The sequence below is a fragment of the Plectropomus leopardus genome, chromosome 21 (genome assembly GCF_008729295.1).
Source record: "Plectropomus leopardus isolate mb chromosome 21, YSFRI_Pleo_2.0, whole genome shotgun sequence".
Classification (NCBI taxonomy): domain Eukaryota; kingdom Metazoa; phylum Chordata; class Actinopteri; order Perciformes; family Serranidae; genus Plectropomus; species Plectropomus leopardus.
Window position 1 is genome coordinate 4,018,569 of NC_056483.1, and position 25,446 is coordinate 4,044,014.

The 25,446-nt window shown below is 38.2% G+C and overlaps 1 protein-coding gene across 1 annotated transcript; it reads left to right on the plus strand.

Moving 5' to 3' along the window:
* Positions 1–203: 203 nt before the first annotated feature.
* tnk2a (tyrosine kinase, non-receptor, 2a) lies at positions 204–25,446 on the plus strand. The gene is made up of 21 exons (XM_042510377.1): positions 204–502; positions 2,458–2,563; positions 7,684–7,846; positions 7,992–8,062; positions 8,777–8,983; positions 9,126–9,275; positions 9,373–9,468; positions 10,239–10,420; positions 10,539–10,665; positions 10,816–10,962; positions 11,744–11,838; positions 12,268–12,462; positions 13,028–13,119; positions 14,189–14,233; positions 14,339–14,574; positions 18,372–18,575; positions 18,660–19,306; positions 21,511–21,646; positions 23,076–23,171; positions 23,523–23,650; positions 24,960–25,446. The coding sequence occupies exons 3-21, from the start codon at positions 7,684–7,686 to the stop codon at positions 24,964–24,966; spliced, it is 3,024 nt and encodes a 1,007-aa protein (XP_042366311.1). The 5' UTR covers positions 204–502; positions 2,458–2,563; the 3' UTR covers positions 24,967–25,446.

Sequence of the window (25,446 nt, forward strand, 5' to 3'; positions counted from 1 at the left end):
ATGTCAATTTACTGTTAAAATAGTACTTAATAATTTAAGAAAATTTATTTAAATAAGTTACATTATTTCAATTAATTAATTTATTCGTCCATCATCATTAGATTTATGTATAATGAATATGTATAATAAAATAAAGAAAGGACGCGATATTTTCAGTATTTCTAATCAAATAACTGACAGTTAAAATGATACAAATGTTTCATTATTTTTCCTGCGCTTTTATTTTGAAGCCCAAGACTCCAAACCGGAAGTGCAATTATTTTGGCGATTCCGAGCCAGGAATCATCTCTGCGTTGATGTTACGCACGGTGACGCTCATAAATCCCGACGGGCGCGTTGAGGAGCGTCCCGGAATTAACGGAGGAGAGCGATAACGGATCCGCTGAAATTTACCGACAAATAACTTCGGACTCCCGGCGGGCTGCAGCAGCTGAGAGCGGCGGAGGGAGCGAGGACTGACCGGGGGAAGAGCGCTGGTCTCCCGCAGAGCCCGTCTTCACAGGTCGGTGTGGTTGTGTGTTGTTTTTTTCCTTCTGGTAGCTTGTTAGTCTCTGTGTGGGAGATGCGACATGTTGCACCAAAACAAAATACAGTAAATTAATAAATAAAACAAAGTCAAACTATAACGGTGAGATGTTTACTGACATTAGACAGACAGAGAGACAGACAGAAAGACAGGTGGACACTTAACGTGACTGAGGCTAATCAGCTTTGTAGGGCAGACACAGACTGAACCAGCAGCCTTATCAATTAAAATCTAGTCTACTCTATTCATTAGAGATGGATAGACCTCTCAGCAGATATCCTACTTTATTTGCATTGGTGTATTATTTACTTTTTTAAAATAGCAAGAAATTTGTAAAAAGAAAAAAAAACTTACAAGAAATTTACCTGAAAATTAGAATCAAACAAACAGATTAACTACTTTTATATATCTATATTAAATGAATTACCTGAAATTAAGCAATAAACCAAAAAAAAAATTTAAATAAATAAATAAGTAAAGTAAAACAAATTAAATATAACAAATTATATATCATGTTTGTGTCTTAGACAGTGAGATTTAAGTAATAAACAATATGATGTGACACCAAATTACAGCCAGAATTTTAGACATTTTAGACTTTTCTCCACTTCAGAAGACTTCATCTCATTTTTTAAATTGTTTTAAGAAATGTCAAATAGATCTGCCTTGTATCTTTTTTTTAATAATCAGAAACACACAAAAACATTTTCTTACCACATTAAGATCTGAAGCATTTACATTTTGTTTCTCGTCTTTTTCAGTCTTTTTTTCTTTCTTACAGTGTTTCCTGTTAAACCCTGTTGATTTTTTGACTTGTACGTTTTATTTTTCTGCCCTGTGAGCACTTTGTAATGCTGTTTTTGGAAAGTGCTCTGTAAATAAAGTTTATTGTTTTTATTTTGCACACGAACAGGAAGGAAATTCTGGCGGGGAAAATCCTCAAAGCTCCCGAAGCTCTGAATTATTGTTTTTATTTTGTGGTGTAAGCAAAAGATAAAAACATATGTGTGCACAAAATAAAAGGGACTGTGAGGGCTTGTGGTTGAGTATCTTGACTGTTGATGAGAAAATAAAGGAATTGTCTGCACTTTTTCCAGCAATGTGCAGCTGGATCCGGTTCTTCTGATATTTCAACAAAGCTGTGTCTTCAAAAACAAGTTCAGTTACAGCTCGGATGAAGACACAATAATCGAGAAACCTTGAAAAGACTCCCATGTTTAAAACCAAAAATCCAAGAAAACAAAAAAGAGGAAAGGACCTCGGTGCTCTCAGGTGTAGTGACAGATGCTGACTGAGACAGACTTCTCCTCCTCAACTTTCAATTTTACTTCAGATATATAAGCAGAAACATTCAAATAAAAAATATATACCCACACTTGGTCTCAAAACACAGATTTAAAAGACAAAATATGAATTTATTTTTTATTTTATTTTATTTATGTTTATAATATAAATATAATGAAAAAGTAAATTTATATTATATTTTATTATATTGTATTTTTTTTCATTTATCTATATTAAAAAAAATAATTATAATTGAAAAATAATAGAAATTAGCATTTTATTATATTTATTTATTTAGATACTGTGTCACTAAAACTTCCACACATGAGCCCCCTGACAGCGGAAGTTCCCAAAAACTTTTCTCTGCCCTACGGCAACTCAGAGGGACACACAATCTGTTACAGCTATGACGACAGCTATGACCAGTGTGAGTCTTGGACTTAAGGATTTTGGGACTTGATGGCTTGTTTTTCACTCGGCAGTTTACGGACAGATGGAGGTTTTATTTTCTTTGCAGCAGTTCATAATGATTTGAGTGAAAACAGTTGTTTGGGCTCTTGGGTCTCCATGTCACTTTATTTTATTTAACTAATTTTAATTTGTTTTTTTAAGTAATTTTGCCCTCTTTCTTTTTCTGGTATGTGAAGATGTGGGGTCTCTCCATCTATGGCCTCCTCCAGGTGGACCCACAGTGACCTCAGTCACTCCTGACGGCAGCTTCAAGCTCCTGATTCACCAGAAGACTTCTGCAGGGTGAGAACAATTTTGACCAAAGAATACACACAAGCTTTAGTTACTTTTTGTGTATTTTCTATGAGAACATTGTACTTTAAGTGACTGGTGTATTGGGTTAACATTAGAGCTTAATATGAAGAAAATTCTTCAATATGAAAAGCTACAACCATTTATATTTTGTTCATTTTTTAGGCAAAAATTACAAACTTTCTCCGGTTGTAGCTTTTCATATTTGAATTGTTTTCTTTGTGAAACATAATAGTGAAGTGAATATCTTAAGGTTTCAGACTTTTGGTTCCTTTTTGTTAGCACATAGATGTAAAAAAAAGACTTTTAAAAGTTTGAACACTGTGTAGGAGAAGTTAGAGGACAAAAATGGCTTATGAAGACACGCCCCCTCTTAAATAACGATAGTTGTACTTAAAAAAATAAAAAAAGATTAAAAAAGATTGCATAATTCATAAGACATTTTAAGACTAAGATGTACAAAATTAGAATATAGAAAATTGTTTAAGATGTACAAAAATTATAGAAATGTACAAAACTGACCGAAATATAAATAGTGTTTAGAAATGTACAACATTGATAGAAATATACAGTGTATAAAAAAATTTACGCACTAATAGAAATATAAAAGACGCATGGAAACGTACAAAATAATTAGACATGTACAAAAGTTACAGGAATTGACAAGACTTATAGAGATGTACAAAATGAACAATGTATGAATTACAAAATGTTTTTTATATACCAGTTAAGATGAGTTATGAATGAATTAATGAAGTGTTAGTGGACTTTTTGTTAGAGAAAACAAGCAAATTGAAGACCCCTGAGAAATGATAAAAGGTGTTATTTTTCTTTTTTTTTTTAACATTTCATAGACTAAACAAGTAATCTGTTAATCAAATACATTCTTTGTATTTGATTACTTGATAATGAAGATGGTAGTTGCAGCCTCAGTGAATGTAATAACTCCCAAACTAAAACATCATTGAATATATAGTAACAGATCCTTCCTTTTCTATTCCCCTGAATGTTTCCCCTCCACATTATGCTCTGCGTCTGTACTCTGATTCTACTATAAATGTACCAAATTACAGGAAAACTGAACATTGGTGTCTATAATTACTCAGTGGTCAATGCGTGTGGACAGTGAATGTAGAAAACCAAGAATTTAGATGCACAATAAATCATTGCCGCCGTCACATGTTCAGTGTCTGTGACTGAATCTCAGGTATCTGATGCTGAGACGAGAGCAGAATAAAGCAGCTCTGCTCCAATCGTCATGGCAGTGAATTTAAGCTAAATTTAGCTTTCCTATATTTAGAGCATCGCCCTCGATAAAAACTCGTGCAGGCATGGAGATGAAAGCTCTGATTTTGTGCTCATTTAGGCCACAGAAGCACACACACACACACACACACACACACAGACATGCATGCAGCCGTGTATTGCACGCGCCAGTTAGCCTGTCTTTGCCGGCAAAACGTTGCTTATGGTGATAATTCAGTATTTCATTGTTTTTTTCATTGTGTCTTTCTACTTCTCAGTCTACGCTGTTGCATTATGTATGTTTTATCAGTTTTCCCTTGTTTCTCAAAATCTCAAAATTAACGCCTCGCATCTTGAATTTCCACAAGAGTCACATTCATATTACTTCTTATGTAAGCTTGTTGAGCTAATTATATTTTGAATGAAGCCCACAGGATCAGCAGATTGGATTTATGTGTGCATTTCAGTCTTTGGCAGGAGCTCAGTGTAAACAGTGGATAAGCTTTTACCAAATAAACTGACAAGAACTCACTTAATGCCGTAATCTGGCTGTGAAAGGGTCGGTAAACCCCCAAAATCTTTTTTTTTTTTTTTTACTTCTTATCTGTAGTGTTATTGATCAGTCTAGATCATGTTGTTGTGAGTTGCAGAGTGTTGAAGCCGTAGAGATGTCTGCCTTCTCTCCGGTGTAGTAAAACTAGATGGCACTCGGCTTGCGGTGCCTGAAGCGCAAAATTTATGATTTTTTTCTTTGAAATTTACTACTTTAATCTCAGAGAATATCTGGGTTTTTTTTTCAAATAAAATGACAAAAATCAGAGTTTTTTTCTCTGAGTATTAATGCCCTCTCCTGGCTCTGTATTCTATTTGTCTTTTTATTCCTATTTTTTACCCTCAACTGTCCTAATACACCATTGTAGAAATTAGCAACTGCTTGACATTTGTCTGTTTCTTAATCAATAGATCTATTTGCTATTACCATTATCGACAAAATCTGCCGATTATTTTTTTTCAATTAATTGATCGTTTTTTTTCATTTTGTAAAAGGTCAGAAAATTGTGGAAAATGCCAATCATCATTTCCGTGGGCCCATAGCTATGTTTTAATATTAGCCCAGTACCCAAACAATACTCAAAATGATATAAAACCACACTGAAATCACTTTTTCCTCATCAATGACTTAAGTAAACAATCATCATTTCTTTAAAATGGTCCTGAAATCAGCTCAAAGCTCCCAAAGCTGTTTTTTCCAATTCCCCACATGATATTTCCATCTTTTTAGAAATGTTCTGCTTCTTTGGATTGATTTCAAGCTTATCTGTTGTACCATCTGCATGTCTGCGTCCATCAGACGCACGCTGGGAACTGTCTCCGTATTATTTTTCTTTGGTCTGACCATTCATGCATTTACCATCCATCTGTGCGCCTGTTTGTATCTGCATTTTCTCCCCTCCTTCCTCCGAGATCTCTCCCTCTCTCCCTCATCCTCTTGTAAGCGCTGCTGAATTATTTATCATCAGACAGACAGCGGGGCTCGGCTGCAGAGCCGGGAGATGGAGAGCTAGAGCGAGGCAGAGGATGGAGAGAGAAAGGGAAGCATGGAGGTGTCCGACGCTGCAGGAAGCCGTGAGTCAGCAGGGAGAGAAAGACCCAGTGGGAGGGAAGACAGAGAGAGTTTATAGATAGCTTGAGGCGATACGGCTGGAGAGAGTGGCGTCAAATGCCTCCCAGTGTGTTTGTGAACGTGCGTGTGCATGCGCCCATCGATTGAGCCGAGAAGGTCATGGAGCCGAGAGGAGATTAGCAAACCAGACTCGGAGCACGGCAGCAGAGCTAACGCCTCCTCTGAATAGCAGCTAGACAGAAAGAGGAGAGCCAAGAGAAAAGAGAGAGGGGGAAGGACGAGAGGAGCTGCTGCAGCATGGGGGAGAGCTATATGTACCGGCGACTCCCCTACACCAGAGGAGGGGAGGAGGGGGAGGACGAGGACGAAGAGGAGGGAGACAGGAGGATCAGAGAGAGTGTCGGGGGACAAATGGTAAAATGTGAAGCTGTGTGTGAAAATGCAGTGATTCTTCCTCTCTCCCTGTGTTTGTGTGTTTATGAGAAAGTGTGTGTGTGTTAGGATGTAAGTGTGTTTGTGATTGTGTGTGCATTGATTTTGATTGCAGCTCTGCAGCTTCATTTGCCTTTAATTCACTCCACTTGTCTTAAACCCGCAGGGCCCTGTGCTGCAAATGTGGTTTAACTAATCCAGGCTAAAATGCTGTTATCGGGCTAAAATAATCCTGTGATCTCATGTAGTCTAGGGATGCACTATATTGGATTTTTTGTTGATATCCAATATGCCGATATATTCCAGCTCAATTGGCCGATAACCGATACTGATATCAGTATATCCACTTTTTTCCCCCACCAAATTCTAGTGATCATCAAGTCTGTAGTGGAATTAACATCATATTATGCATACTCTTATCATGATGGCCTGGCCTGTGGAGACATAAAATACTTTTTAGTGTATGTGTTATCCATTCATTGTGCAAAATATGAAAAATACTTCAATTTAGGGTTGATGTTCTGTACATGTCCACTTTGTCAATGAAATCCTCATCAAAGATGTTTTGAATAGAAATAACTTAACTCTTAATAATGTGAATATTAATATCAGTATCAGTCTAAAAGATCACATCATGCCTTTGTGGAGATAAAAAGACAAACAAAATCCACAAAAATAAGAAAATTACTTATTCCAATACTAACACACTAACAGTTTCAAATAACCTGAATATTTTTGCAAATTATTGTATCCTGGGAAATTATTCAGATACAGAGTCCTGCAGGGATGGTTTTTTTGTAGTGCTAACCCAGAAGTTAACATTGCTCTGGTTGTCTCATCAAAAAGCCAATTTTGAATTATGGCCGAAAACAAGCTCTGTGGCAATCAAACATTTATAGTATGATAATTTTATTCAACAAGATAATCTTTGATCACTTTTGCACCTTAAATGAAATCGTCGGAAGTAAAAAGCTAATGTCAGGCTATAAACAAAACTCCAACGCCACCATAAAAGGGCTTTAAGAAAGCGCTTTGGGACAACTGCTGTGCTCTAATTTAGCCATTTGTTAAAAAGCAGCCTTTTTAAAGACACATAAAAGCTTTAAAATCTAAATTTGGGTTATTTACTGGCACATTTTATGCTTTTAAACTAAACTCAAAAGTCTCTTAATCTTGCATTGACTACAGACCTTATTTTAGGCATCTACCCTAAAATAATTGAAAAAAACAAATTGTCTTTGAGACAGAGTCGTGAGTGTTAAGATGCTAACTCGTGCAGGATTTAGGGATAATTCCTGCAGCACTCGATGTGACATTTTGTTAAGATTCAGGTGGAAAAGTAAAGAAGGAACCAACATTAAGCAGAAATTTCACATTTTGGGAAAAAAAGCTTATTCATGTTCTTGCAGTTGGCTAACTTAGCTTAGCATAAAGACTGTAAACAGGGGGAAACAGCTAGCGTAGCTCTGTCCAAATGTAAAAAATCTGCCTATGCTCACTCATTATCATGCTTTATCTATTTTTAATCAATATAGAAAATGTTAAAAACAAGAAAAGTAGTGCTTTTATGGCTGTTACAGCAAGTAAAAAATGATTTTTTTTTATATTGATCTTGTAGTTAAGAGCTGCTCCTCCATTTCCACCGAACATTACAGTGAGTCCATTAACAGGGTCCATCAACATCCCACTCAATAACTGAACTATTTAAGTGCACATGTTTTCATAATTCATTTCAGAGCCTACTAAACACTAAACACAGGCGATTTGTCAATGTGTGTGTCCTCACATGTGTAATAATGTGTGTGTGCAGATGCAGTGTGAGGAGGGGACAGAGTGGCTGCTGGAGCTGCTGACAGATGTGCAGCTGCAGCAGTACTTCCTACGAATCCGCGATGATCTTAACGTCACGCGGCTCTCCCACTTCGACTACGTCAAGAATGAAGACCTGGAGAAGATCGGCATGGGACGCCCGGGTAGGTCCCATTATTACCTCTGCTCCCATTATCATTATTATATTGGAGTGTTACAAAAAAATAAAGTCAGTTTATTTGTGCTTATATTAAGTCCTCTGGAAAAAAAAATCTAAAATGTGTTACATGTTTGTGTGTGTCGGTTCAGGTCAGAGGAGGCTGTGGGAGGCGGTCAAGAGGAGAAGAGCACTTTATAAACGAAAGTCCTGGATGAGCAAGGTGCAGTAACACTCTACCCTGCAAACACACACAAGCAAATATTCTGCTCATTTTCCACAAATTTCCTTTTAGAAATCAGTAAAGTGTCACATTGCTTTCATCGCTGACTCTGTGACCTCAGTGTCTGAACATCAGCTAAATAAAAGTCTGAATGCCAAATGAGATATTTGGAGTCATATCCACAGTTTTAACAAATTTCTTCCACTAGATCACTGATTTCCAAGGCTGGCAAAGTACTCACACGCTTGCAGGGTGAATGTGTGTATTTGAAAAAAGCAAAATGACTTTTTTATTTGTGTATTTATTGTTTGTGACAAATTGATTTTATATTGTAAATGCACTTGCACTAGCACTCTCGTAGTCCAGTCACAGCACTTTCATCCTACAAGTCACATTCACCCACTTACATTCATAAAAATATGTTTTTGTGTAGTTTGCATTTGTGTAGTTTTGGTTTTAAGATCATTCTGTTTAATATTATGTCACATGTTTTGTGTCTCTTTTTACATTTTAGCAAACATAAATTAGAAAATAACTTGCTCATGTTATCCCTTGGATTGGTGAAGATCTACAAATAAATCAGAAATCTTGAAGATCAGAAAATATTTTACTGTACAGTTTTTGCAAAAGTAGAAATGTGTCTTTCTTTTTTGCATGTGTAAAATCTGTGATCATTGAAAACCCGTCACCAGTTCCTGTCTCTGGGCTCTGTAGGTGTTTCCGGTTAAACGACCCGACTCGGACCCCCAGCAGCCCCTCCCTCAGGGGGCGTCGTCCAGTTCGGCGACAGCCAACAGCGAGCCGGGAGCCTCGCTCACCTGCCTGATCAGAGAGACGGAGCTACAGCTGTTTGAGCGTCTTGGAGACGGCACGTTTGGGGTGGTGCGGAGGGGAGAGTGGACGGGACCCAACGGCAGAGTGGTGAGACGCAGAGACACAGTAGAAAGTAGGGTGGAGACGCTAACAAGTACACACATTACATGCTGTGGAGTGTGCAAAATGTGTGAAACTTTCACAAAAACAGGCCCAAAGCATCAGTATGACATCATCTCTTCCTCTCCAGTTATCAGTGGCTGTGAAGTGCCTGAAGGCCGGCGTGCTGGACTCTGACGGTCTGGACGATTTCATCAGAGAGGTGAACGCGATGCACTCACTGAGCCACCAGAACCTCATCCGGCTGTACGGCATCGTCCTCACACAGCCCATGAAGATGGTAAAACACACACACGATCATTCTCAAACACCTGAGTCGCACAAATTAGATCTGTGAAAAATAATAAGTGGATTGTTGTGTGTGTTTGTGTGTGTAGGTGGCTGAGCTGGCGCCTCTGGGTTCACTGTTGGATCGTCTGAGAAAGCGTCAGGGTCACATCCTCATCTCGTCTCTGTGTAACTACGCCGTGCAGGTAAGTTCAGCACCAAAAACATAAAATACACAAGAGGAACTGAAAGTGATAAAACCCTGAATTTCATCCGATGTTTGGTGCAGTGCCCGGAGACGTGTGGCGGCCTCCTCTGTCTGTGCATCAGAGTCATTTTCACACTGTGGATGTTTATGATCTCTGTGAAATGATAACGATAATGGTAATAATTATGAACAGGCAGCAAATGGCAAATGTAAAAAGACATGTTAGGGCTATTGTAGGTAAAAACAAGCAACAACCAAAAAACAAAGCTGTAGGAGGGGGGTATCTTTCGAGAAAAATCTCTATTGAAATTGAAGTAAATTCTCAAGAATTAACTCATTAAATGTATGAGAATGGCTCCAATGGCTCCTTTTTAATTTTTAAATTTTTTTCATAAACAGTGGACAAACACTACATATTTTATGTATATATATATATATATATATATATATATATATATATATATATGTATGTATGTATGTATGTATATATATATATATATATATATATATATATATATATATATATATATAATATATATATATATATATATATATATATATATTATGTATGTATATATATATATATATATATATATATATATATATATATATATATGGGGCATTTTTTCATTCAGCAGTAGGTGGAGTAGAAGTGCAAAGAAACATTTTATGGAAATACTCAAGTAAAGTACCTTGAATTAATACTTATGTGCAGTCCTCGGGTAAATGTACTTAGTTCTGTCTCTTTGTGACTGTGTGGGTGTGTAGGTGGCGTGCGGCATGGCTTACCTGGAGCAGAGACGTTTCCTCCACAGGGACCTGGCTGCCCGCAACGTCCTGCTGTCCACCAATGACACAGTGAAGATCGGAGACTTCGGCCTGATGAGGGCGCTGCCAACACACACCGACCAATACATCATGGAGGAGGGACATAAGATCCCTTTCCCATGGTGAGAAGAACATCCTTGTAACACTAAATCGTGTCATTTTGTCATGTGTTGCTCTCCAAAGTTTTTCATACTCTAAGGGATTTTCCGTGTATCTGTCTTTGTCCTCGTCTTTCTCCAGGTGTGCTCCAGAGTCTCTGAAGTCTCGTACTTTCTCTCATGCGTCTGACACCTGGATGTTTGGGGTCACGCTGTGGGAGATGTTCACCCACGGACAGGAGCCGTGGCTAGGCCTTAATGGGAGCCAGGTGCATGCATGTGAACATGCAAAAAAAACTGTTATTGCATGTGATGTTTTTGCAAAAATCTTAACCCACAAAATAATTTCAGCCTCTTGCAATTTAAAAAAATCACCAGATAGTAATGATTCTTCAGTGTATTTCTGTGTCCGTTTGCAGATCCTCCACAAGGTGGACGTGGAGGCCGAGCGGCTGTGCAAACCAGACGACTGTCCTCAGGATATTTACAACGTCATGCTGCAGTGCTGGAGCCCCAAACCTGAGGACAGACCGACCTTCATCGCCCTCAGAGACTTCCTGCTCGAGGTAGCACAGTAGTCAGAATGAGATTCATAAGCCCTGCAATATCAGATCATGAAAATCATAAGCGGCAAAGCTAAAATGTCATTGTGGTGTCTGCGGAAACTGGGTTAATGTGATTCAGAAATGAGGTTATATCTGTAAACTTATCTTAGAGGAAATTATCATTCTGAAAACTGAGGCCATTCTGCAGTGGTGGAATGAATATCTATATCCTCTCCTTAAAGGGACAGTTCACCCCAAATTCAGAAATACTTAATTTTGCTCTTTATTACCATTTATCAGTCTAGATTGTTTTAAGCCTCCTGCAGAATGTGAGATTTTAGCAGTCTTATAGGTTTAGTGCAAGCTACACTGTGTGAGAATTATCTAATAAACTTCATGTTTGATGTATGCAGACTGTACAATGACAACGCCTACTGAATTGCAAGCTAAAACATACGTATAGTATGCCCTTTCAAGTCTGTGTTAAAAATGCTCTCTACATTATTATTAAAAGTCAGGTTCTAATCAATAATTGTGCCCAAGTACTTAAAATGTTCCACTTTGTTTTAGTTTTCTTCTAAACGTACTACAGTACAAATGTTTTTCAGTTGCTCCAAAAGTAGTGTGTCACCAAAGTGATGCACCGGTGCAAATAAAGGACAATAAAGAGGAAGCGAATGGAAAGAAATAAATCAGCATTACACAAAATGACATGAAGAGTTTGTCTCTATGATCCTGCTGATGATAGTCATTAATCACCGGACTTTTTTGCTCAAAGTGTAACTGTGTATGTGCTCTGCAGACCATGCCGACTGACATGAGAGCGCTGCAGGACTTTGAGGAGGAAGACAAGCTGGAGATTAAAATGAACGACGTCATCACCATCATCGAGGGAAGGTCAGTTTGTCACATGCAGGTACCCTCGAAAAAAACCCATTTAATTCTAGTAATTTAACAAGATTACTAGCATGAAAGTCGTGCCTGTGTGACAACAAATGCATCTTTTGTTGACATTGGATTCCTCGCATTGTGGAAAATTACTGTCATTACTATCCCGTTACTGGCTCATTGTATGAATACTGCGACTTTTGGTGATGTGAACAAATTAACAAGATGTTCCCTAATTTTACGCTGACATTTACAAAAGTGTACTCATGTGACAAGAGACAGTTTCTTGCACTCAGAAAAAATCCAATTAAATTAAATTATTGTTGAATATCAGGACACAGATAATACAAATCACAAGAGCAGGCAACATGTCATGTGGTAAACACAGTAGACGGTGATTTAATGTGTGTTTGTTTATTTTTGTGTGTGTGTTTTCAGGGCGGAGCACTACTGGTGGCGAGGTCAGAACAGGCGGACGCTGCGCGTCGGTCAGTTTCCTCGTCATGTTGTGACGTCGGTCGCCGGTTTGTCCGCCCACGACATCAGCCGGCCGCTCAAGCACTCCTTCATCCACACTGGACACGGAGACACGGACCCTCACAGGAGCTGGGGACATGCAGACCGCATAGACAGGTCAATAACACTCATTAATTAAAGTTTTTATCATAAAATATGAAATAAAACAGTAGGAAGCTTGAAAGATTTAATCTAGGGAGATAAATTAAACCTTTATTGACGCGACACAAGGGGAAATTCAAGTGTTGCTGATGTAAATAGAATAGAAACAATAAATGCTTTTAAAGAATATTTTTCACAATTACTACTTTTAATTAGATGAAATATCTGAGTGCTTATTCCAGCTGTGTCCACTGGAGTGCAGCATTGCATCAGTTCACCAATAGATTTTGTACTTGTTGAACTTCTCAAATCTCATCTCACAACTGCTGCAAAATACACAGAGACTCAATCAACATTTTTTCTGGCAGTGATTAGAGCTGCAAAGTGTCTCCAACTCTGTAATATCTATTAGCTCTAGCAAATATGAAGGATAGCTGGTAAAGAAATGAAAGGTTCAGTTGTTACTTTGCCCATTTTGTAGCTTTTATATAAACATATTTTTCATATAAACCCATCCTGAATTAACTTATGTCCTCAAAATAATTCAATCTGATTTACTCTCTGATTTGATCTCTTTCAGTCTGTATTTGGGGAACCCCATGGACCCTCCTGATGTCCTCGGGATGGAGCCAGGCACTGCGAGGCCGACCAAACTCCCCAACCGCTCCAAGAGTAAATATATCCAAACATTTAAAACATATACTCAGTCATTGAAGTACATTTACTTAAGTAATTTACTTAAAGAAAAAGTTTTGATCTTTTGAAGTGGGGTTATACGAGGTACTTACAAGTAGTCAGTGTATTACATGCAGTAGATGATGGCTGGCATGACCCCAGTTTGTAGAAGCAGCCGGAGTAGCGGCCATAGATATAGAAACGTAGATATGTCATTGGCGCCATATTGGCGAGGTCAAGATCCACCTGTAAACAAATACATGTGTATTGAGAGATGCATATTTCACTACAAAATCAACTTTAACTGGCTCAATTGAACTTTAACTGAACCAATTTTCCTTAAATTTGTTTTGTTATTATCACTGGAAAGTGAACATGATAGTGGTTAGTGGTTTGAATTAATTCCAGGTGATATAATCACCTCTATGGTAAAAAAAGTAAAAAAAGTAATCTTCTGACTGATGAATAAGTAACATCCAGTGATGGAGTGTATCAAAGTACATGTATTCAAGTACAGTGCTTACGTACAGTGTTGAGGTACTGGCACTTCTGTTACTTTAAATTAACTTGAACTTCAAGAAATTTGTAGTTTTTGGAAGTTATTATTCTTAAAAAGCCAGTGAAAAATGTTGATGGAAAACTTTTTAAAATAAATCCTGGGAAAACTTTATTATACTGATCATAATTATATGTTTAAATTGTTTTTACAGTATTTCTAAAAATTTTCAAGCATTTTTTTCAGGTCTTGCTCGGTTTATTTTATGTTTGTTTGTTTCTAATTGTCAGATAATTTTCTTGTACTTTTTTTAAAAACAATTTCTTGCTAATTCACCGCTCATTGCCTTCTTCCCATGTTTTTGAAAGAAATCAAGACTTTTTTTCAGGTTTCAAACAGTTGCATAGAGTATTTTCATAGTGTGGTATTAATGTTTTTACTTCACTGTAGTAAAAAATCTGAATACTTCTTCCACCACTGCATATACTCAACATATATGTTATTTTACAGAGTTTATACTCATATTCTTTAGAGAAATGTGAACTAAATGTCTCAAACTCTCTTCATCAGAGCAACCTCCTCCTCGTCCGCCCCAACCTGCCATTCTGCTGAAGAGTAAGTGTCTTTCCTCGTCTTCCGTCTGTCCTCAGTTTACAATCTGTTCTTTAAATAAACACTTTTGCTATTTCCTCAATCTGGTTTGTGCATTTGTGTGTCCAGAGCCGTTCTACGACTCTGTGATGGACGATTACGACGACGACGACGACACCAGCACCTCGTCGGGGCTGAAGAGGCTGGGAGTGTCCCTGGGGCTGAAGCTGCGACCCTGGGAGGGATCCGGCGTGCGCTCGGCCAAAAGCGAGGTGTCGCTCATCGACTTTACTGACGACAGCTTCAGCTCCACCACGCCCTCGCCGCTCACTGAGACGCGGCAGCCGGATGAGGACACGTTGAAGGTAAAGTTGGATAGTGACAGTAGTTCGATCTTCAGAATGGAAAAAGCTATGATGATGGAAGAGCAAATGCAAGCAATTAAAACAAATTAAAGCTCACACAAATACAGTAAAGCTTGTTATTTTAGTTTGGACAATTCCACAAATCACTGTGATCTAGATGTAATTTATTCTTTGGTTTATTTAACAGGATAATGCATATTAATAAACATTGCTGTATCAAATTTCATAATTTTTCATTTCATCTATTAACCGATGTTACAAGTCATCCTTTAAAATGAGTAAAAAAAGCCATTTATTCTAAAAGTTAGAAGCTGAAATCATTTATAATAAATAAATAAAAAAATAGCACACCACTGCACTACATTATCAGGTCCTAATTAATATATATACCTCAGACAAACATTATACAAAACATGAATAGATATGTGAATAGAAATATGCACTGAATAAGACCATATTCTGTCACATTATTTGTCCCTAAACGAAACATTCAAAGCTGAATTATGCAGAATAGTACTCATAGCATCATAAAAAATAAAATGAAATGATTAAAGCAGAAATGTTCAAAGGTTTTGCAGCAGATAAGTACAAAGTAATATACAAAATAAACACTAGATTAAATACTAAATGTAGAATATAGATTACGCTGTGATATTTGGAGTATAAACAGTATTAACATATGTAACAATTGAAGTAGGCACAATATACTGCACAGTGCAGGTATAAGTACAATAAGGAAATAGTGAGATACACTGAATAGACGTATTAAAATCAAAATAACTATTTATCAGGCAAGGCAGCTTTATTTGTATGGCACATTTCATACAACTGGGCAATTCAAAGTGCTCTACAGAGCAATAAAGTATATTCAGATTCAAGATAAGAGTAAGGGGATAACATATAAAAGGTAACATTAATTACCAAATAATTTTAAAAAATTACTATTGAAAATAGCAAAATCTGTTAGAAAATTGTCCTGAAAAACACAATAAAGGATACAAGAGAGTAAAAGTAAAGACAACACAACACCAGACAAAGTGTAGCTTGAGATTTGTCCACACGTGGGGTTAAGTGGACCTAAAAGTGTCCATAAATAAATAATATGGAAAATAATACCGATAAGTTTGTCATACAACCCTACTTAAAGAAATCCAAACTATCCCTTTAAAGAGTCTAATGGCAGCAGGCACGGGGCTTTGCATGGCCCACTTAGTCCTGAATGGGAGTGACCTGTAGATAACCTGAAGGTAAGTGGCTGTATTGGTTGTGTAGTGTGTGTGTGTGTGTGTGTGTGTGTGCGTTTGTGCGTCTGTGGGTGTGTGCTGTTTGTGGTCCTTTCGTTTTCGCCTGTCTGCTGTAAATGCAGCTCGATGGTTCTCGGTCCAGTCCAGTGATTTTGCTCATTGTGATGATGCTTCTGTGAGGATTGAGGTGGAGGCTGCTCATCCCTGCGTATTTGTGAAAGGTGTATTGAGTTTATAAAGCTTTCATTTCTTAGTTTTTCTTGTATTTTTCTCATTTCATTTCTCTTGAGCTGCTTTAACAAGTGAATATTGGACGAGGAATCAATAACTTGTTTTTAATCTTTTGTTCTTTTCTTATGTCCAAGGTCCTTGTGTTGAGTTGTGTTTGTCTCTTGATATTAATCAGCGTTGTAGGAGAACAGTGAAGGCTGTCTTCGCAGTTCAGTGCAGAAGAACAAAGGGAGATGGACGTTTCAAATGCAGTTTGAATGATGAAAATCCGTTGAGCTTATGTTGAGATTTCAATTTCTAAAGTCGAGAAAACTTTCCAAGGGTGTAGGTTTTAAGAAGTGTAACATGAGTGATTTTGACCATGACTGAAAATGCGTTACGAGCATAAAGGCCCGACCGCGTCTCTTACGCAGACTTTTGTGTGGTTTTGCATCTCTTTGTAGTTGCTGTGCATCTTTGCGTGGTTTAGTGTCATTGTGATCATGTCAGTTTCTTTTTTAGCGGTTTTGGGTCTCCTTGATAGTCAATTTGTGTCTCCTTGTGGATGTTTTGTATTTCTTTTAGGGTTTTTTGTCTTTTTTGGAAGTTTTGTGTCCCTTGTAAGTCATTTTGTGTCCTCGTCTTTCTTTAGGTCTCCTCAATAGCTGATTTGAGTGTCCTTGTGGTTGTTCTGTGTATCTTTGTAGTCATTTTGTGTCTCTTTGAAGTGTTTCTTGTATCTATTTGTACTTGTTATGCATCTTTGTGGTGTCTTTCGGAGGTAATTTTGTGTCTCCTTGTGGTTGTTTTGTGTATCTTTCTGGTTTGTTGTCCTTCCTTGTAGTTGTTTTGCTTCTCTTTGTGGTTGTTTTGTGAAGTGGTTTTTGTATCTATTTGTCCTTGTTATGCATCTTTATGGGGTGTCTTTCGGAGGTAATTTTGTTTATCCCGTGGTTGCTTTGTCCATCTTGATAGTCATTTTGGTGAGTCTTTGAGGTAATTATGTGTCTATTTTTGTCATTTTGTGTATCTTGTTTGTAATTTTTTGTCTCCTTGTGGTTGTTTTGCTTATCTTTGTAATTTTTTGTGTCTCTTTGTGGTTGTTTTGCCCATTTTTGTTATTTGTTGTTTCTTTGCAGTTCATTTGCTGTCTTTTTGTGTGTCTGTATGGTCACTTTGAGCCCGTTTGGTAATCCATCCACATCACTATCAGATAATGCAGAAGCAACAGCTCAGTGCTAGTGTGCATAGCAGAAAAAAAACCCAAAAAACGATTTACTCTGCAACATAAAAACATAAAACAGCATTGTGTTGTCTGTATAAGATATTGTTGTAACAATAACTGCTAGTACACTCTCTAGCAGATGAGCTTGCTAGCTGTAGCACCAGCTTGGTTATCCCCCTTGGTCACTTGACTCTTTTTATGACAGTAATTTTTTTGTTTGTTGAACCTTTTAACTAGCTGAAGTTGATAGGAGGGATGATTTGTGTGTTTTGCGGCAGGACTTACTGTTCCACATGTATTAAGCTGCAATCATAGGACAGCGAGCGGTTGTCTTATCTTCACACGATATTCCATCTGATATGATGCATCCAGATACCTTTTTCTGGTCGCATGTCAGCACACACAGAAAGCAAATTGTGCTCCAGCATTACGTAATAATGACGTCCTGTCAAACACCAAAGACCAGCTCCGTCTGATCACACATTCGTGCTCTAAAAAAAGGAGTCCAGCCTTTGGCTAAGAAATATCTTGAATCATCTTTTGTCCCTGGATGAGCCCGAGGCACATGCACCATGATAGATTTATGCTCATTGATTGATCATGTGAACATTCATGCTTTGGTGGTTTACAGTCATTTTGCCGCTCGTCTTCTGGTCCCTTTCAATTGTCAATAAGCTGTAGCTTCATGCTTCACACAGCATAAAAATTCGCTATCTTTGCTTTTTGTGGAGCATATGGAGATTCATTTTTATCTCAGTGGGAATGTTTTACGATTGTGTATAATTGCAGAGGACAATTATTTTGGCAGGGCATTTTTGTTGTGATAGATGACGATGTTGTTTAAGCACTTTGACCCAGACTGATGCAACACGAGCATTGAAGTTTAGTCCTTTTTTGCTTCTTTTACTGTTGACTGCTGCTTTGTAATTGTCCATATTTCCAGGTGGTTCTGGTAATCCACGTTTTCTGATTGTCGAGTGATTTAACTGTAGTTTTGTGTACATTTGCTTGTGTTGTTTCACAAATTTACCTTTATTTAATTAGCTGATATAACAGAAACTTTCTATATAGGTCTTTTTCTCAGCTTCTCTGAGAATGTCCATCATTCTGATCCTCAGGACACTCCGTCCATCCTGGACTGGCCTCTCCCTCAGCCATCTTACGACGAAGTTTCAGCGGAGCTCGAGGACCAATCAGAGGACCAGGAGGTGCGGTCCATCAACAAAGGTTTTACTGAAGAGACAATGGCCGTGTCCGGCTCTGCCATGGCGAGCAGGAGCGAGTCACAGTCAGCTGACCTCTTCCAAGAACTACAGAGAGAGGTAGAGAAAGATTTTTCTCTCTGTCTGTGATGATAAAAACAAACAGACACACACTGATATTTCTGTCCGTCTTTGTTGATGTAGGTGATGGTGAAGCTGCAGGTTCCCATGGCAACAGGCCGCTCCCTCCCGTCCTCCCCGCTGCCTATACCCCTGGCTCCGTTGGGCCCTCATCGACAGATCTGCCTGCCTCCTCCCTCGCCATCCTCCACCTCCTCCTTCCCCTGCTGCTTCGAGGACCGGCCCGTGCTGCCTCCTCGCAGCCCCGTACCCCCGCTGCGTCCCTCCAAGCGCAACTTCTCCACCCGCACCACCCACCCGCAGGCGCGCTCCAGCTCCATCTCCCTGGGCGACGAAGACGACATGCCTCCTCAGATCCCACCTAGAGACCACGCCTTCTCTCAGCCGGGCTCCCGCTCCTCCTCTCCCCTCCCACTGGTGCCACCGCTATCCTCCTACCCTGTTGCCCTGCCTCCTCCTCCCCTCTCCGTCTCCCCACGCCGGGCATCCGGACTCCTGGGTCCTCTCCTGTCCTCCAACTCGTTGTCCTCCTCTCAGGCTCAAGCCACGTCACATTCCTCCCAGCTCGCAGCTCGTGGTTCCTCCTACTCATCCAGCTCCTTACTGGATCCTCTGGCCTTTCGTGAGGGGCGTAGCCTCTCCTCACTGATTGACAGCTCCCCGAGCTCTGCGCCCGCCCCGTTGCCAGAGCGACCAGCTTTTCTGGAAAGGTGTGCTTTCTGATATCAAACCTTGTCCAACTAACTTGGTTGGCCAAGACGTTTCACTGAAACAAGCTCCTTATTAGCTTCAGTAACTAATCCAGGAGCTAATATCTGAGTTCATTTTTATTCAGACTTAAGACAAATAATGTTTTTTAAATTATAGCCCTCTTTCAAAGCACTCAAGGACACTTTACAAGACCCAGTTAAATACAAGCACCAATATATGCAATGATTATATATTCAAACAAATCAGTAATGTACAGTATTAAGTTAATAACTAGACAAAAAAGATTTTAAAAAAGCTATGAACAAATTGTTATAAAGTCATTATCAGCGCAAATCTCAATGTGTACGTCATTGTTAAAAATAAGTGCTTGCCTCTGTGAAAAATACTTCGAAAGTTTCAGGAGTTTATGCGGCTTACCCCTTTAAATATTTTTTTTTGCGGCATGTCACGTTTTCTAAATCCTTACAATGGAGTTGCAAGTGCAAAGTTATTTTGACCTCATTACCCCCCAAATGATCATTTGTTTATCAGTTACTCAACCTCGTGTTACGTTTAGTTCATGAAGCAAACTTTGTTTTTTTTCTCAATAAAAGGAGAAAAACCATAATTCGAAGTCATAGGTGGCCACGTTTAACAGAGACTATATCTAAACACAAACTCTCACATAACTCCTGCAGTATACGTCAAGTATCCTTCATCCATTTGTATTCTCAGTACTTCTAAATACATGTATTTGTGCTAAAACTTGCTATTTAAAAGTGACGCTTATCTATGCTCTCTCTAAAGCCAGACTCTGTGGCGATGAAATAACCATTTAAAACACCAAAGTCACACAATAATACAAACACGTTAACTATTTGTAGCAGAGGAAGACCAGCAGCTCCTGTGTTCAACGAGGTAAAATTACTGTTTTTGTCAATGAAGTCTGGCCTCGAAGAGAGAGGATATGAGTGTCACATTTAGATCAGTTCCCCGTCAGAAACGGCTGTTTGTTGGAGAAGTACTGAGCATACGACTGGATAAATGACACTTGGATTATACTGCACGAGTTGTGTGAGTTTGTAAATGGATGTTTTGATATAGTTTTACTGTTACTTAATGTCACAAGTGCTCATTTGGGTGGGGGGCTTATCCCTATAATGAGGGTATATATATATATATATATATAATATGTTTTAATTTGAAAAGTTCATCAAGTTTTACTTTACAGTCCAACCTTAGTTTCCCTTTTTCTAAGACTTCTATCTTATAAAAGTCTTTATCTAGAGAGGGTCTTGAAATATTTGCCACATTTAAATTCTCCATCGGCGTCATTCAGTCAAAATGACACATTGTTTTGTTGCTATTTTCCTGTATGTTAAACAAAAAACAGCTTTTCCATCTTATTCTCATTGTACATAAAATACTGAAAACACTAAAGGATGTTGACGTCGTACCACAGTTTCAAAACGAAAGCTCACATAACACCCAGAGAGAGCAGCCGCCACTCAATACCGAGTGAGAAAGTGCTGTGTGACTGACAGCCCGACTGAGCTGCATTTGTCTCCCTGTGAAGTGTTGTTCACTCAGGCAAAAAATGGTTCAATCCAGATCCATTATTTAATTTCTTTTGCACAGTGTGACGTCACCTCCTCGACGTGTTTTCAGTGTATTTGTCTTGAGTTTGCAGAGGAGATATTTATGCAGTTTATTTGGATTCCAACAGCTCCGACGCTCTCTTTCATTCTCACATCAAAACTTTAAAACCCGCAGCAGATTTTTCATCACCGAACAGAAAACAGAAAAATAATGGGAAAGAAACAAAAAAAAATACAGCATCGATATATAGCAATCAGGGCAAAACAAACAAAAGTAATTTTGTAGCTGCAATATAAAACACTGGATTCAAATTGTGACCAAAGTTGAGTTTAATGCCAATTTTAACTCTTTTCTTTTGCAATCTTTGTGAAATTGTGTTTTAACTGTAAATTTGAAATTCGAAATGTGTTTTGGAGCTTTTCATCATACTATATATACTTTAATAGCAGAAGGACTTTGCCAGTTTATAAATATCTATGTATTACAATTGTGTTCATAAATTGTTAGATATTTAGTAGACTCATTGTTATCGTGTAGTACAAACTTTAATTCATTGTAGAAAAGTGCAGAAAAACATGCACACTGTGTATAAAACTGTGAAAACTGTCACCTTATTTTGTATCAGATATGGAGCAGCCAATATGGCGGCAGTCAAACCCATGATTCAGCATCCCGGCGGAGCCAAACCAAACTCCTCCTACAACAACAACAACGGGCGAACTGCAACTCCCAGCATGCAACAGGAGCAGAGTGTCACACAGGTAATGAAAAGAAAATTTGAATGCATGTTTTTTTCTTTTCCTCCTAATTTAAATATCATCACATCGCTTTATTATTTTCTTACATGCAGCACAAAAACAGAGTCACAGGGGTCTTCACAACAAAACAATACACAGTTTACAACATATCCAGAACTCAGCTGCACAAGTTTTAACTCGGACAGAAAGATCAGACAATTTTGAGTCAAGCCCTTTGAAATTTAGGCCTTGTTTTTGGACTATAATTCAATATCCTCCCTTTAGTGTACAAAGCACTTGCTGGTGTGTCTTCACATCATATCTCAGACATGCCGTCAGCAGCAGATGCCTGTGGTCGCATGTGGAAATCACCCTTACGTGTGCCCTGAGCATTTTCAAAGTCTGATGAGATGGTATTCACAATTTATACAATTAGAGTATGGAACAGTTTTCCTGCTGGTCTAACTGTGAATGTAAGAGAGCTGCCATAGAGTACACACTGACTCTGTCTTTCGTAAATGTCTGGCGTCTGTTGGCAGCAGCAGCTCCCGAGGAACTGAATAGATAGCGTTAGCCTGCATTCACCAAGCTGACTAACAGCAGATATTTTTATTGAGCAAAGATGGAAGTGTGTCTATTTTGCAAGACGCATGTATAACGGATGTCAAAAGCACTTTTTTTCATGAACACATATTTGTGCAGTTTGGTTGTGTAAGTGTTTTCAAGTGCATATGCATGGATGTCTTTGTATATTTGCACATATTTCCTGTTATTTTGTTTTTGAAAGAGCACTCTGAACTGATTTTGTATAATATGGTGCTATACACAAAAGCTGAACTGCATTAAAATGAGTCAATCATAACACATAACTTTATGTTATCTTTAATTTAATTTCCCCGATTGGCCTCTTCAGTTAAATCCAAACCCCTGCGATAATCTTTTTTTTTTTTTGTCTTTTCCTCATCATAGTAAAACTTCTCTTCGTCCTTTACTGTCTCAATGTATGATTGTTTTAATATTCATTTAGGATTAACAATAAAAAATTTAATTTTTTACTATTTTCAACACAGCTGTGGGAGTGAATGGTTGACTGTAAACTTTTAAGTGCGTTGGGGAAATTAGGAAGTTTGTTGCACTCAGTCATTAAGATAATCATAAAATATGATCCTTTTTAAATCTGTAACTGTGTTTCATCACTCATTTCTTAAATTATAAAAACAACATATATTGTTATATTATGAATAATTAAATAAATAAATATTGAGCATGGAGATACTTAACTTCCAAGCTTTTGTTATTATTTACAAATTAGAGGAATTAAAAAACAACAACTTTTTTTTTCCCATTTATAACGTTGTTGCTATTGTTTACAACACAAACTATCCATTGGTCCACTTGTGTTTCTTTTGACTTGAATCCTCCATTGATAATAAGTGTATGGTATTATCGACAGGTCCAAGGAGCAGTTCACGGTGTCACGCTGGAGGAGTGTCAGGCCGCCCTGCAGAGCCACAGCTGGAGCATCCCTCAGGCCATAAATCATTTGAAGGTACGCTTATCTCGTTTCATTTTTGTATTACTTTGTTAGCCTTGGAAGTTAAACTCTGTCATCTGTTGTGTCCTTTAGTAGAAGCTGATACCAGGTAATAAAATAACATTTTGTTCAAATTTAACATATTTTAAAATACAGGACTATGGATTATTAATCGTGGAATGGTGTTTATTTTTTTGTTTTTGTTGCAAAACGCATGTTTTAGTTGAATTATATACCAGGACAGTAAAAGATACCCATGACACATTGCAAATGAGAAAAACTGCACATTAAAAAATGTGTAGTCCATGGTGAACACCTTGCCTACCTTGCTGCCTGAAATGCCTCTTATTACTGTTTGCGTTGCAGGTGGAGCAGTTGTTTCGCCTGGGCCTGCGGTCAAGAGCCGAGTGTGAGGAGATTCTGCAGCGCTGCCAGATGAACCTGGAACAGGCCAGCACGCTCATGCTGGACACATACGGACCACATCGAAACAGGTGTGTAAAACTAAACTCACTCAGAAAATTTAAAAAAAAAAAAGAAACAGAAAAACCTAACGAACAGTTGTACACTTTGTAAGGAGTCATATGTAAGTCTTTAGTGGTACATCTGCAAAAAATAAACAGTTTCTATTGTGTGTAACAGCTGTTTTCTTTATCGAATATATGTTGTACATCTGTGTGTTTTTAAAGAGTTTCTGAGTTTAATGCAGCCAGAGTTATAAAACTCTCTCCGAGTTTCTCTGACAAACACAATCACATATGGATGAAAATGTCACTCCATCTGCTCTTCTTACCACTGTCTGTCTTGTGCTCTTGTTACTGTTAAGACACCCAGTTTGAGGGCACACATGCTGGCAAATGTCTTCGTCAGTTTCATCATTTCATTTTAAAGTATGGTGGTTGTTTGAAACTGTGACTAGAACAAGGGGGACATTTTATCAAAACAGGTGTGGTGTTCCTCAGGGATCTACTTTGGGACCTAAAAACACATCTGTTCGCTCTAACGCTGACTTTCTAAAACTCTTCTTTTTACACTCAAGATGGCTGCAATTCTTTTAAAATGTTTTATTTGATTTCATAATTTATGATTTTATCCAATAATTTTATGATTTTAAACAATTAATTTAAGTTTTAAACTGTTTAAAATGTCCTTTTAAGCTGAATTGCCTTGGTGACCTGTTTTATTGTAAAGCACTTTTTGCTGCATTTCTTGTATGGTATGGAGGGCACTATATACATACATTTTATTATTATTAATATTGTCATTGTTATTAGTAGTAGTAGTAGTAGCAGTAGTAGTAGTAGTAGTAGTAATGGTAAGAGTAGTAGCAGTTGAGAGAGAGCGAGAGATAGAGAGAGAGGTTAATGAAAACTGGTTTGCATGTGAAAAATCCCAAAATTACAGATATGTCCATGCCCTTTGAAGTGGCACCGGTACAAAGGCGTTACTGGTCAGATGATGTCTTGGAATGAATGAACAGCTAACAGTCCATTAGTAAAACAACCTAGTTATTTGTATCAAAGAACCACCGAGTTGAGTTAAGTTTTTGTTAATGACAAGATCATCTGCTTCACCACCCACGTGCATGCACAAGCGATGACGGCAAACACACTAGCAATTTGGTAATCTTTGCTTTGTATAATATCTGTGACGCACTTGACAAAGGTAAGTTATTTTTATGCAGTTATTTCAGGACTTTTATTATACACACCTCTGAGAAAAGGTGTGTACGACTATGATTACATGGCAGATTTTCGGATTCCCCCACACCTGATGTCATCTCTGTCTCTCTACGTCTCACAGGAAGTGACAGCGAGAGGAAAAACTGAGCGATAATCAACCAGATACGAGCTCCTGATGTAATCGGGATCAACACATCAATGCTGACCTGCGCGGATGAGTCACCGCTCCGAGCAGTCGTAACACACAGAAGCTTTCTAATGAACGGAGGAACATAAAGCAGTACATGTGCCTCACTTAATGTACTGTGAATACCTGCTATTACCTGTCGCACACATGCATGCTCATTATTACCTAACAGAGCAGCTTGTTGAATGAGTCACACTGTTTACTTGAACAGTTGCTATTTATGTTGTTTTACTATTATATGAATAATGAAAAGTAATGTTTCTGCAAACTTTAACTGTGTGTGTGTCTGCTGTGAAAGCGTGCATGTTCAGGTGTGTGTGTGAGTGTGTGTGTGCACGCATAAGCTTACATTTTGTTCAACACTGTAAATGCCCATGCCTTTTTGCTGTTAATGAAGCATTATAAAATCAGGGAAATGTCA

What these genes read in the sequence shown, in the direction of transcription:
- tnk2a (XM_042510377.1), top strand. Translation starts at nt 7,684, where the DNA reads ATGCAGTGTGAGGAGGGGACAGAGTGGCTGCTGGAGCTGCTGACAGAT. An exon ending in GAAAGTCCTGGATGAGCAAG is followed by an intron (nt 8,063 to 8,776) that starts GTGCAGTAACAC and finishes TGGGCTCTGTAG; the next exon opens with GTGTTTCCGGTTAAACGACC. An exon ending in CGGATGAGGACACGTTGAAG is followed by an intron (nt 14,575 to 18,371) that starts GTAAAGTTGGAT and finishes TCTGATCCTCAG; the next exon opens with GACACTCCGTCCATCCTGGA.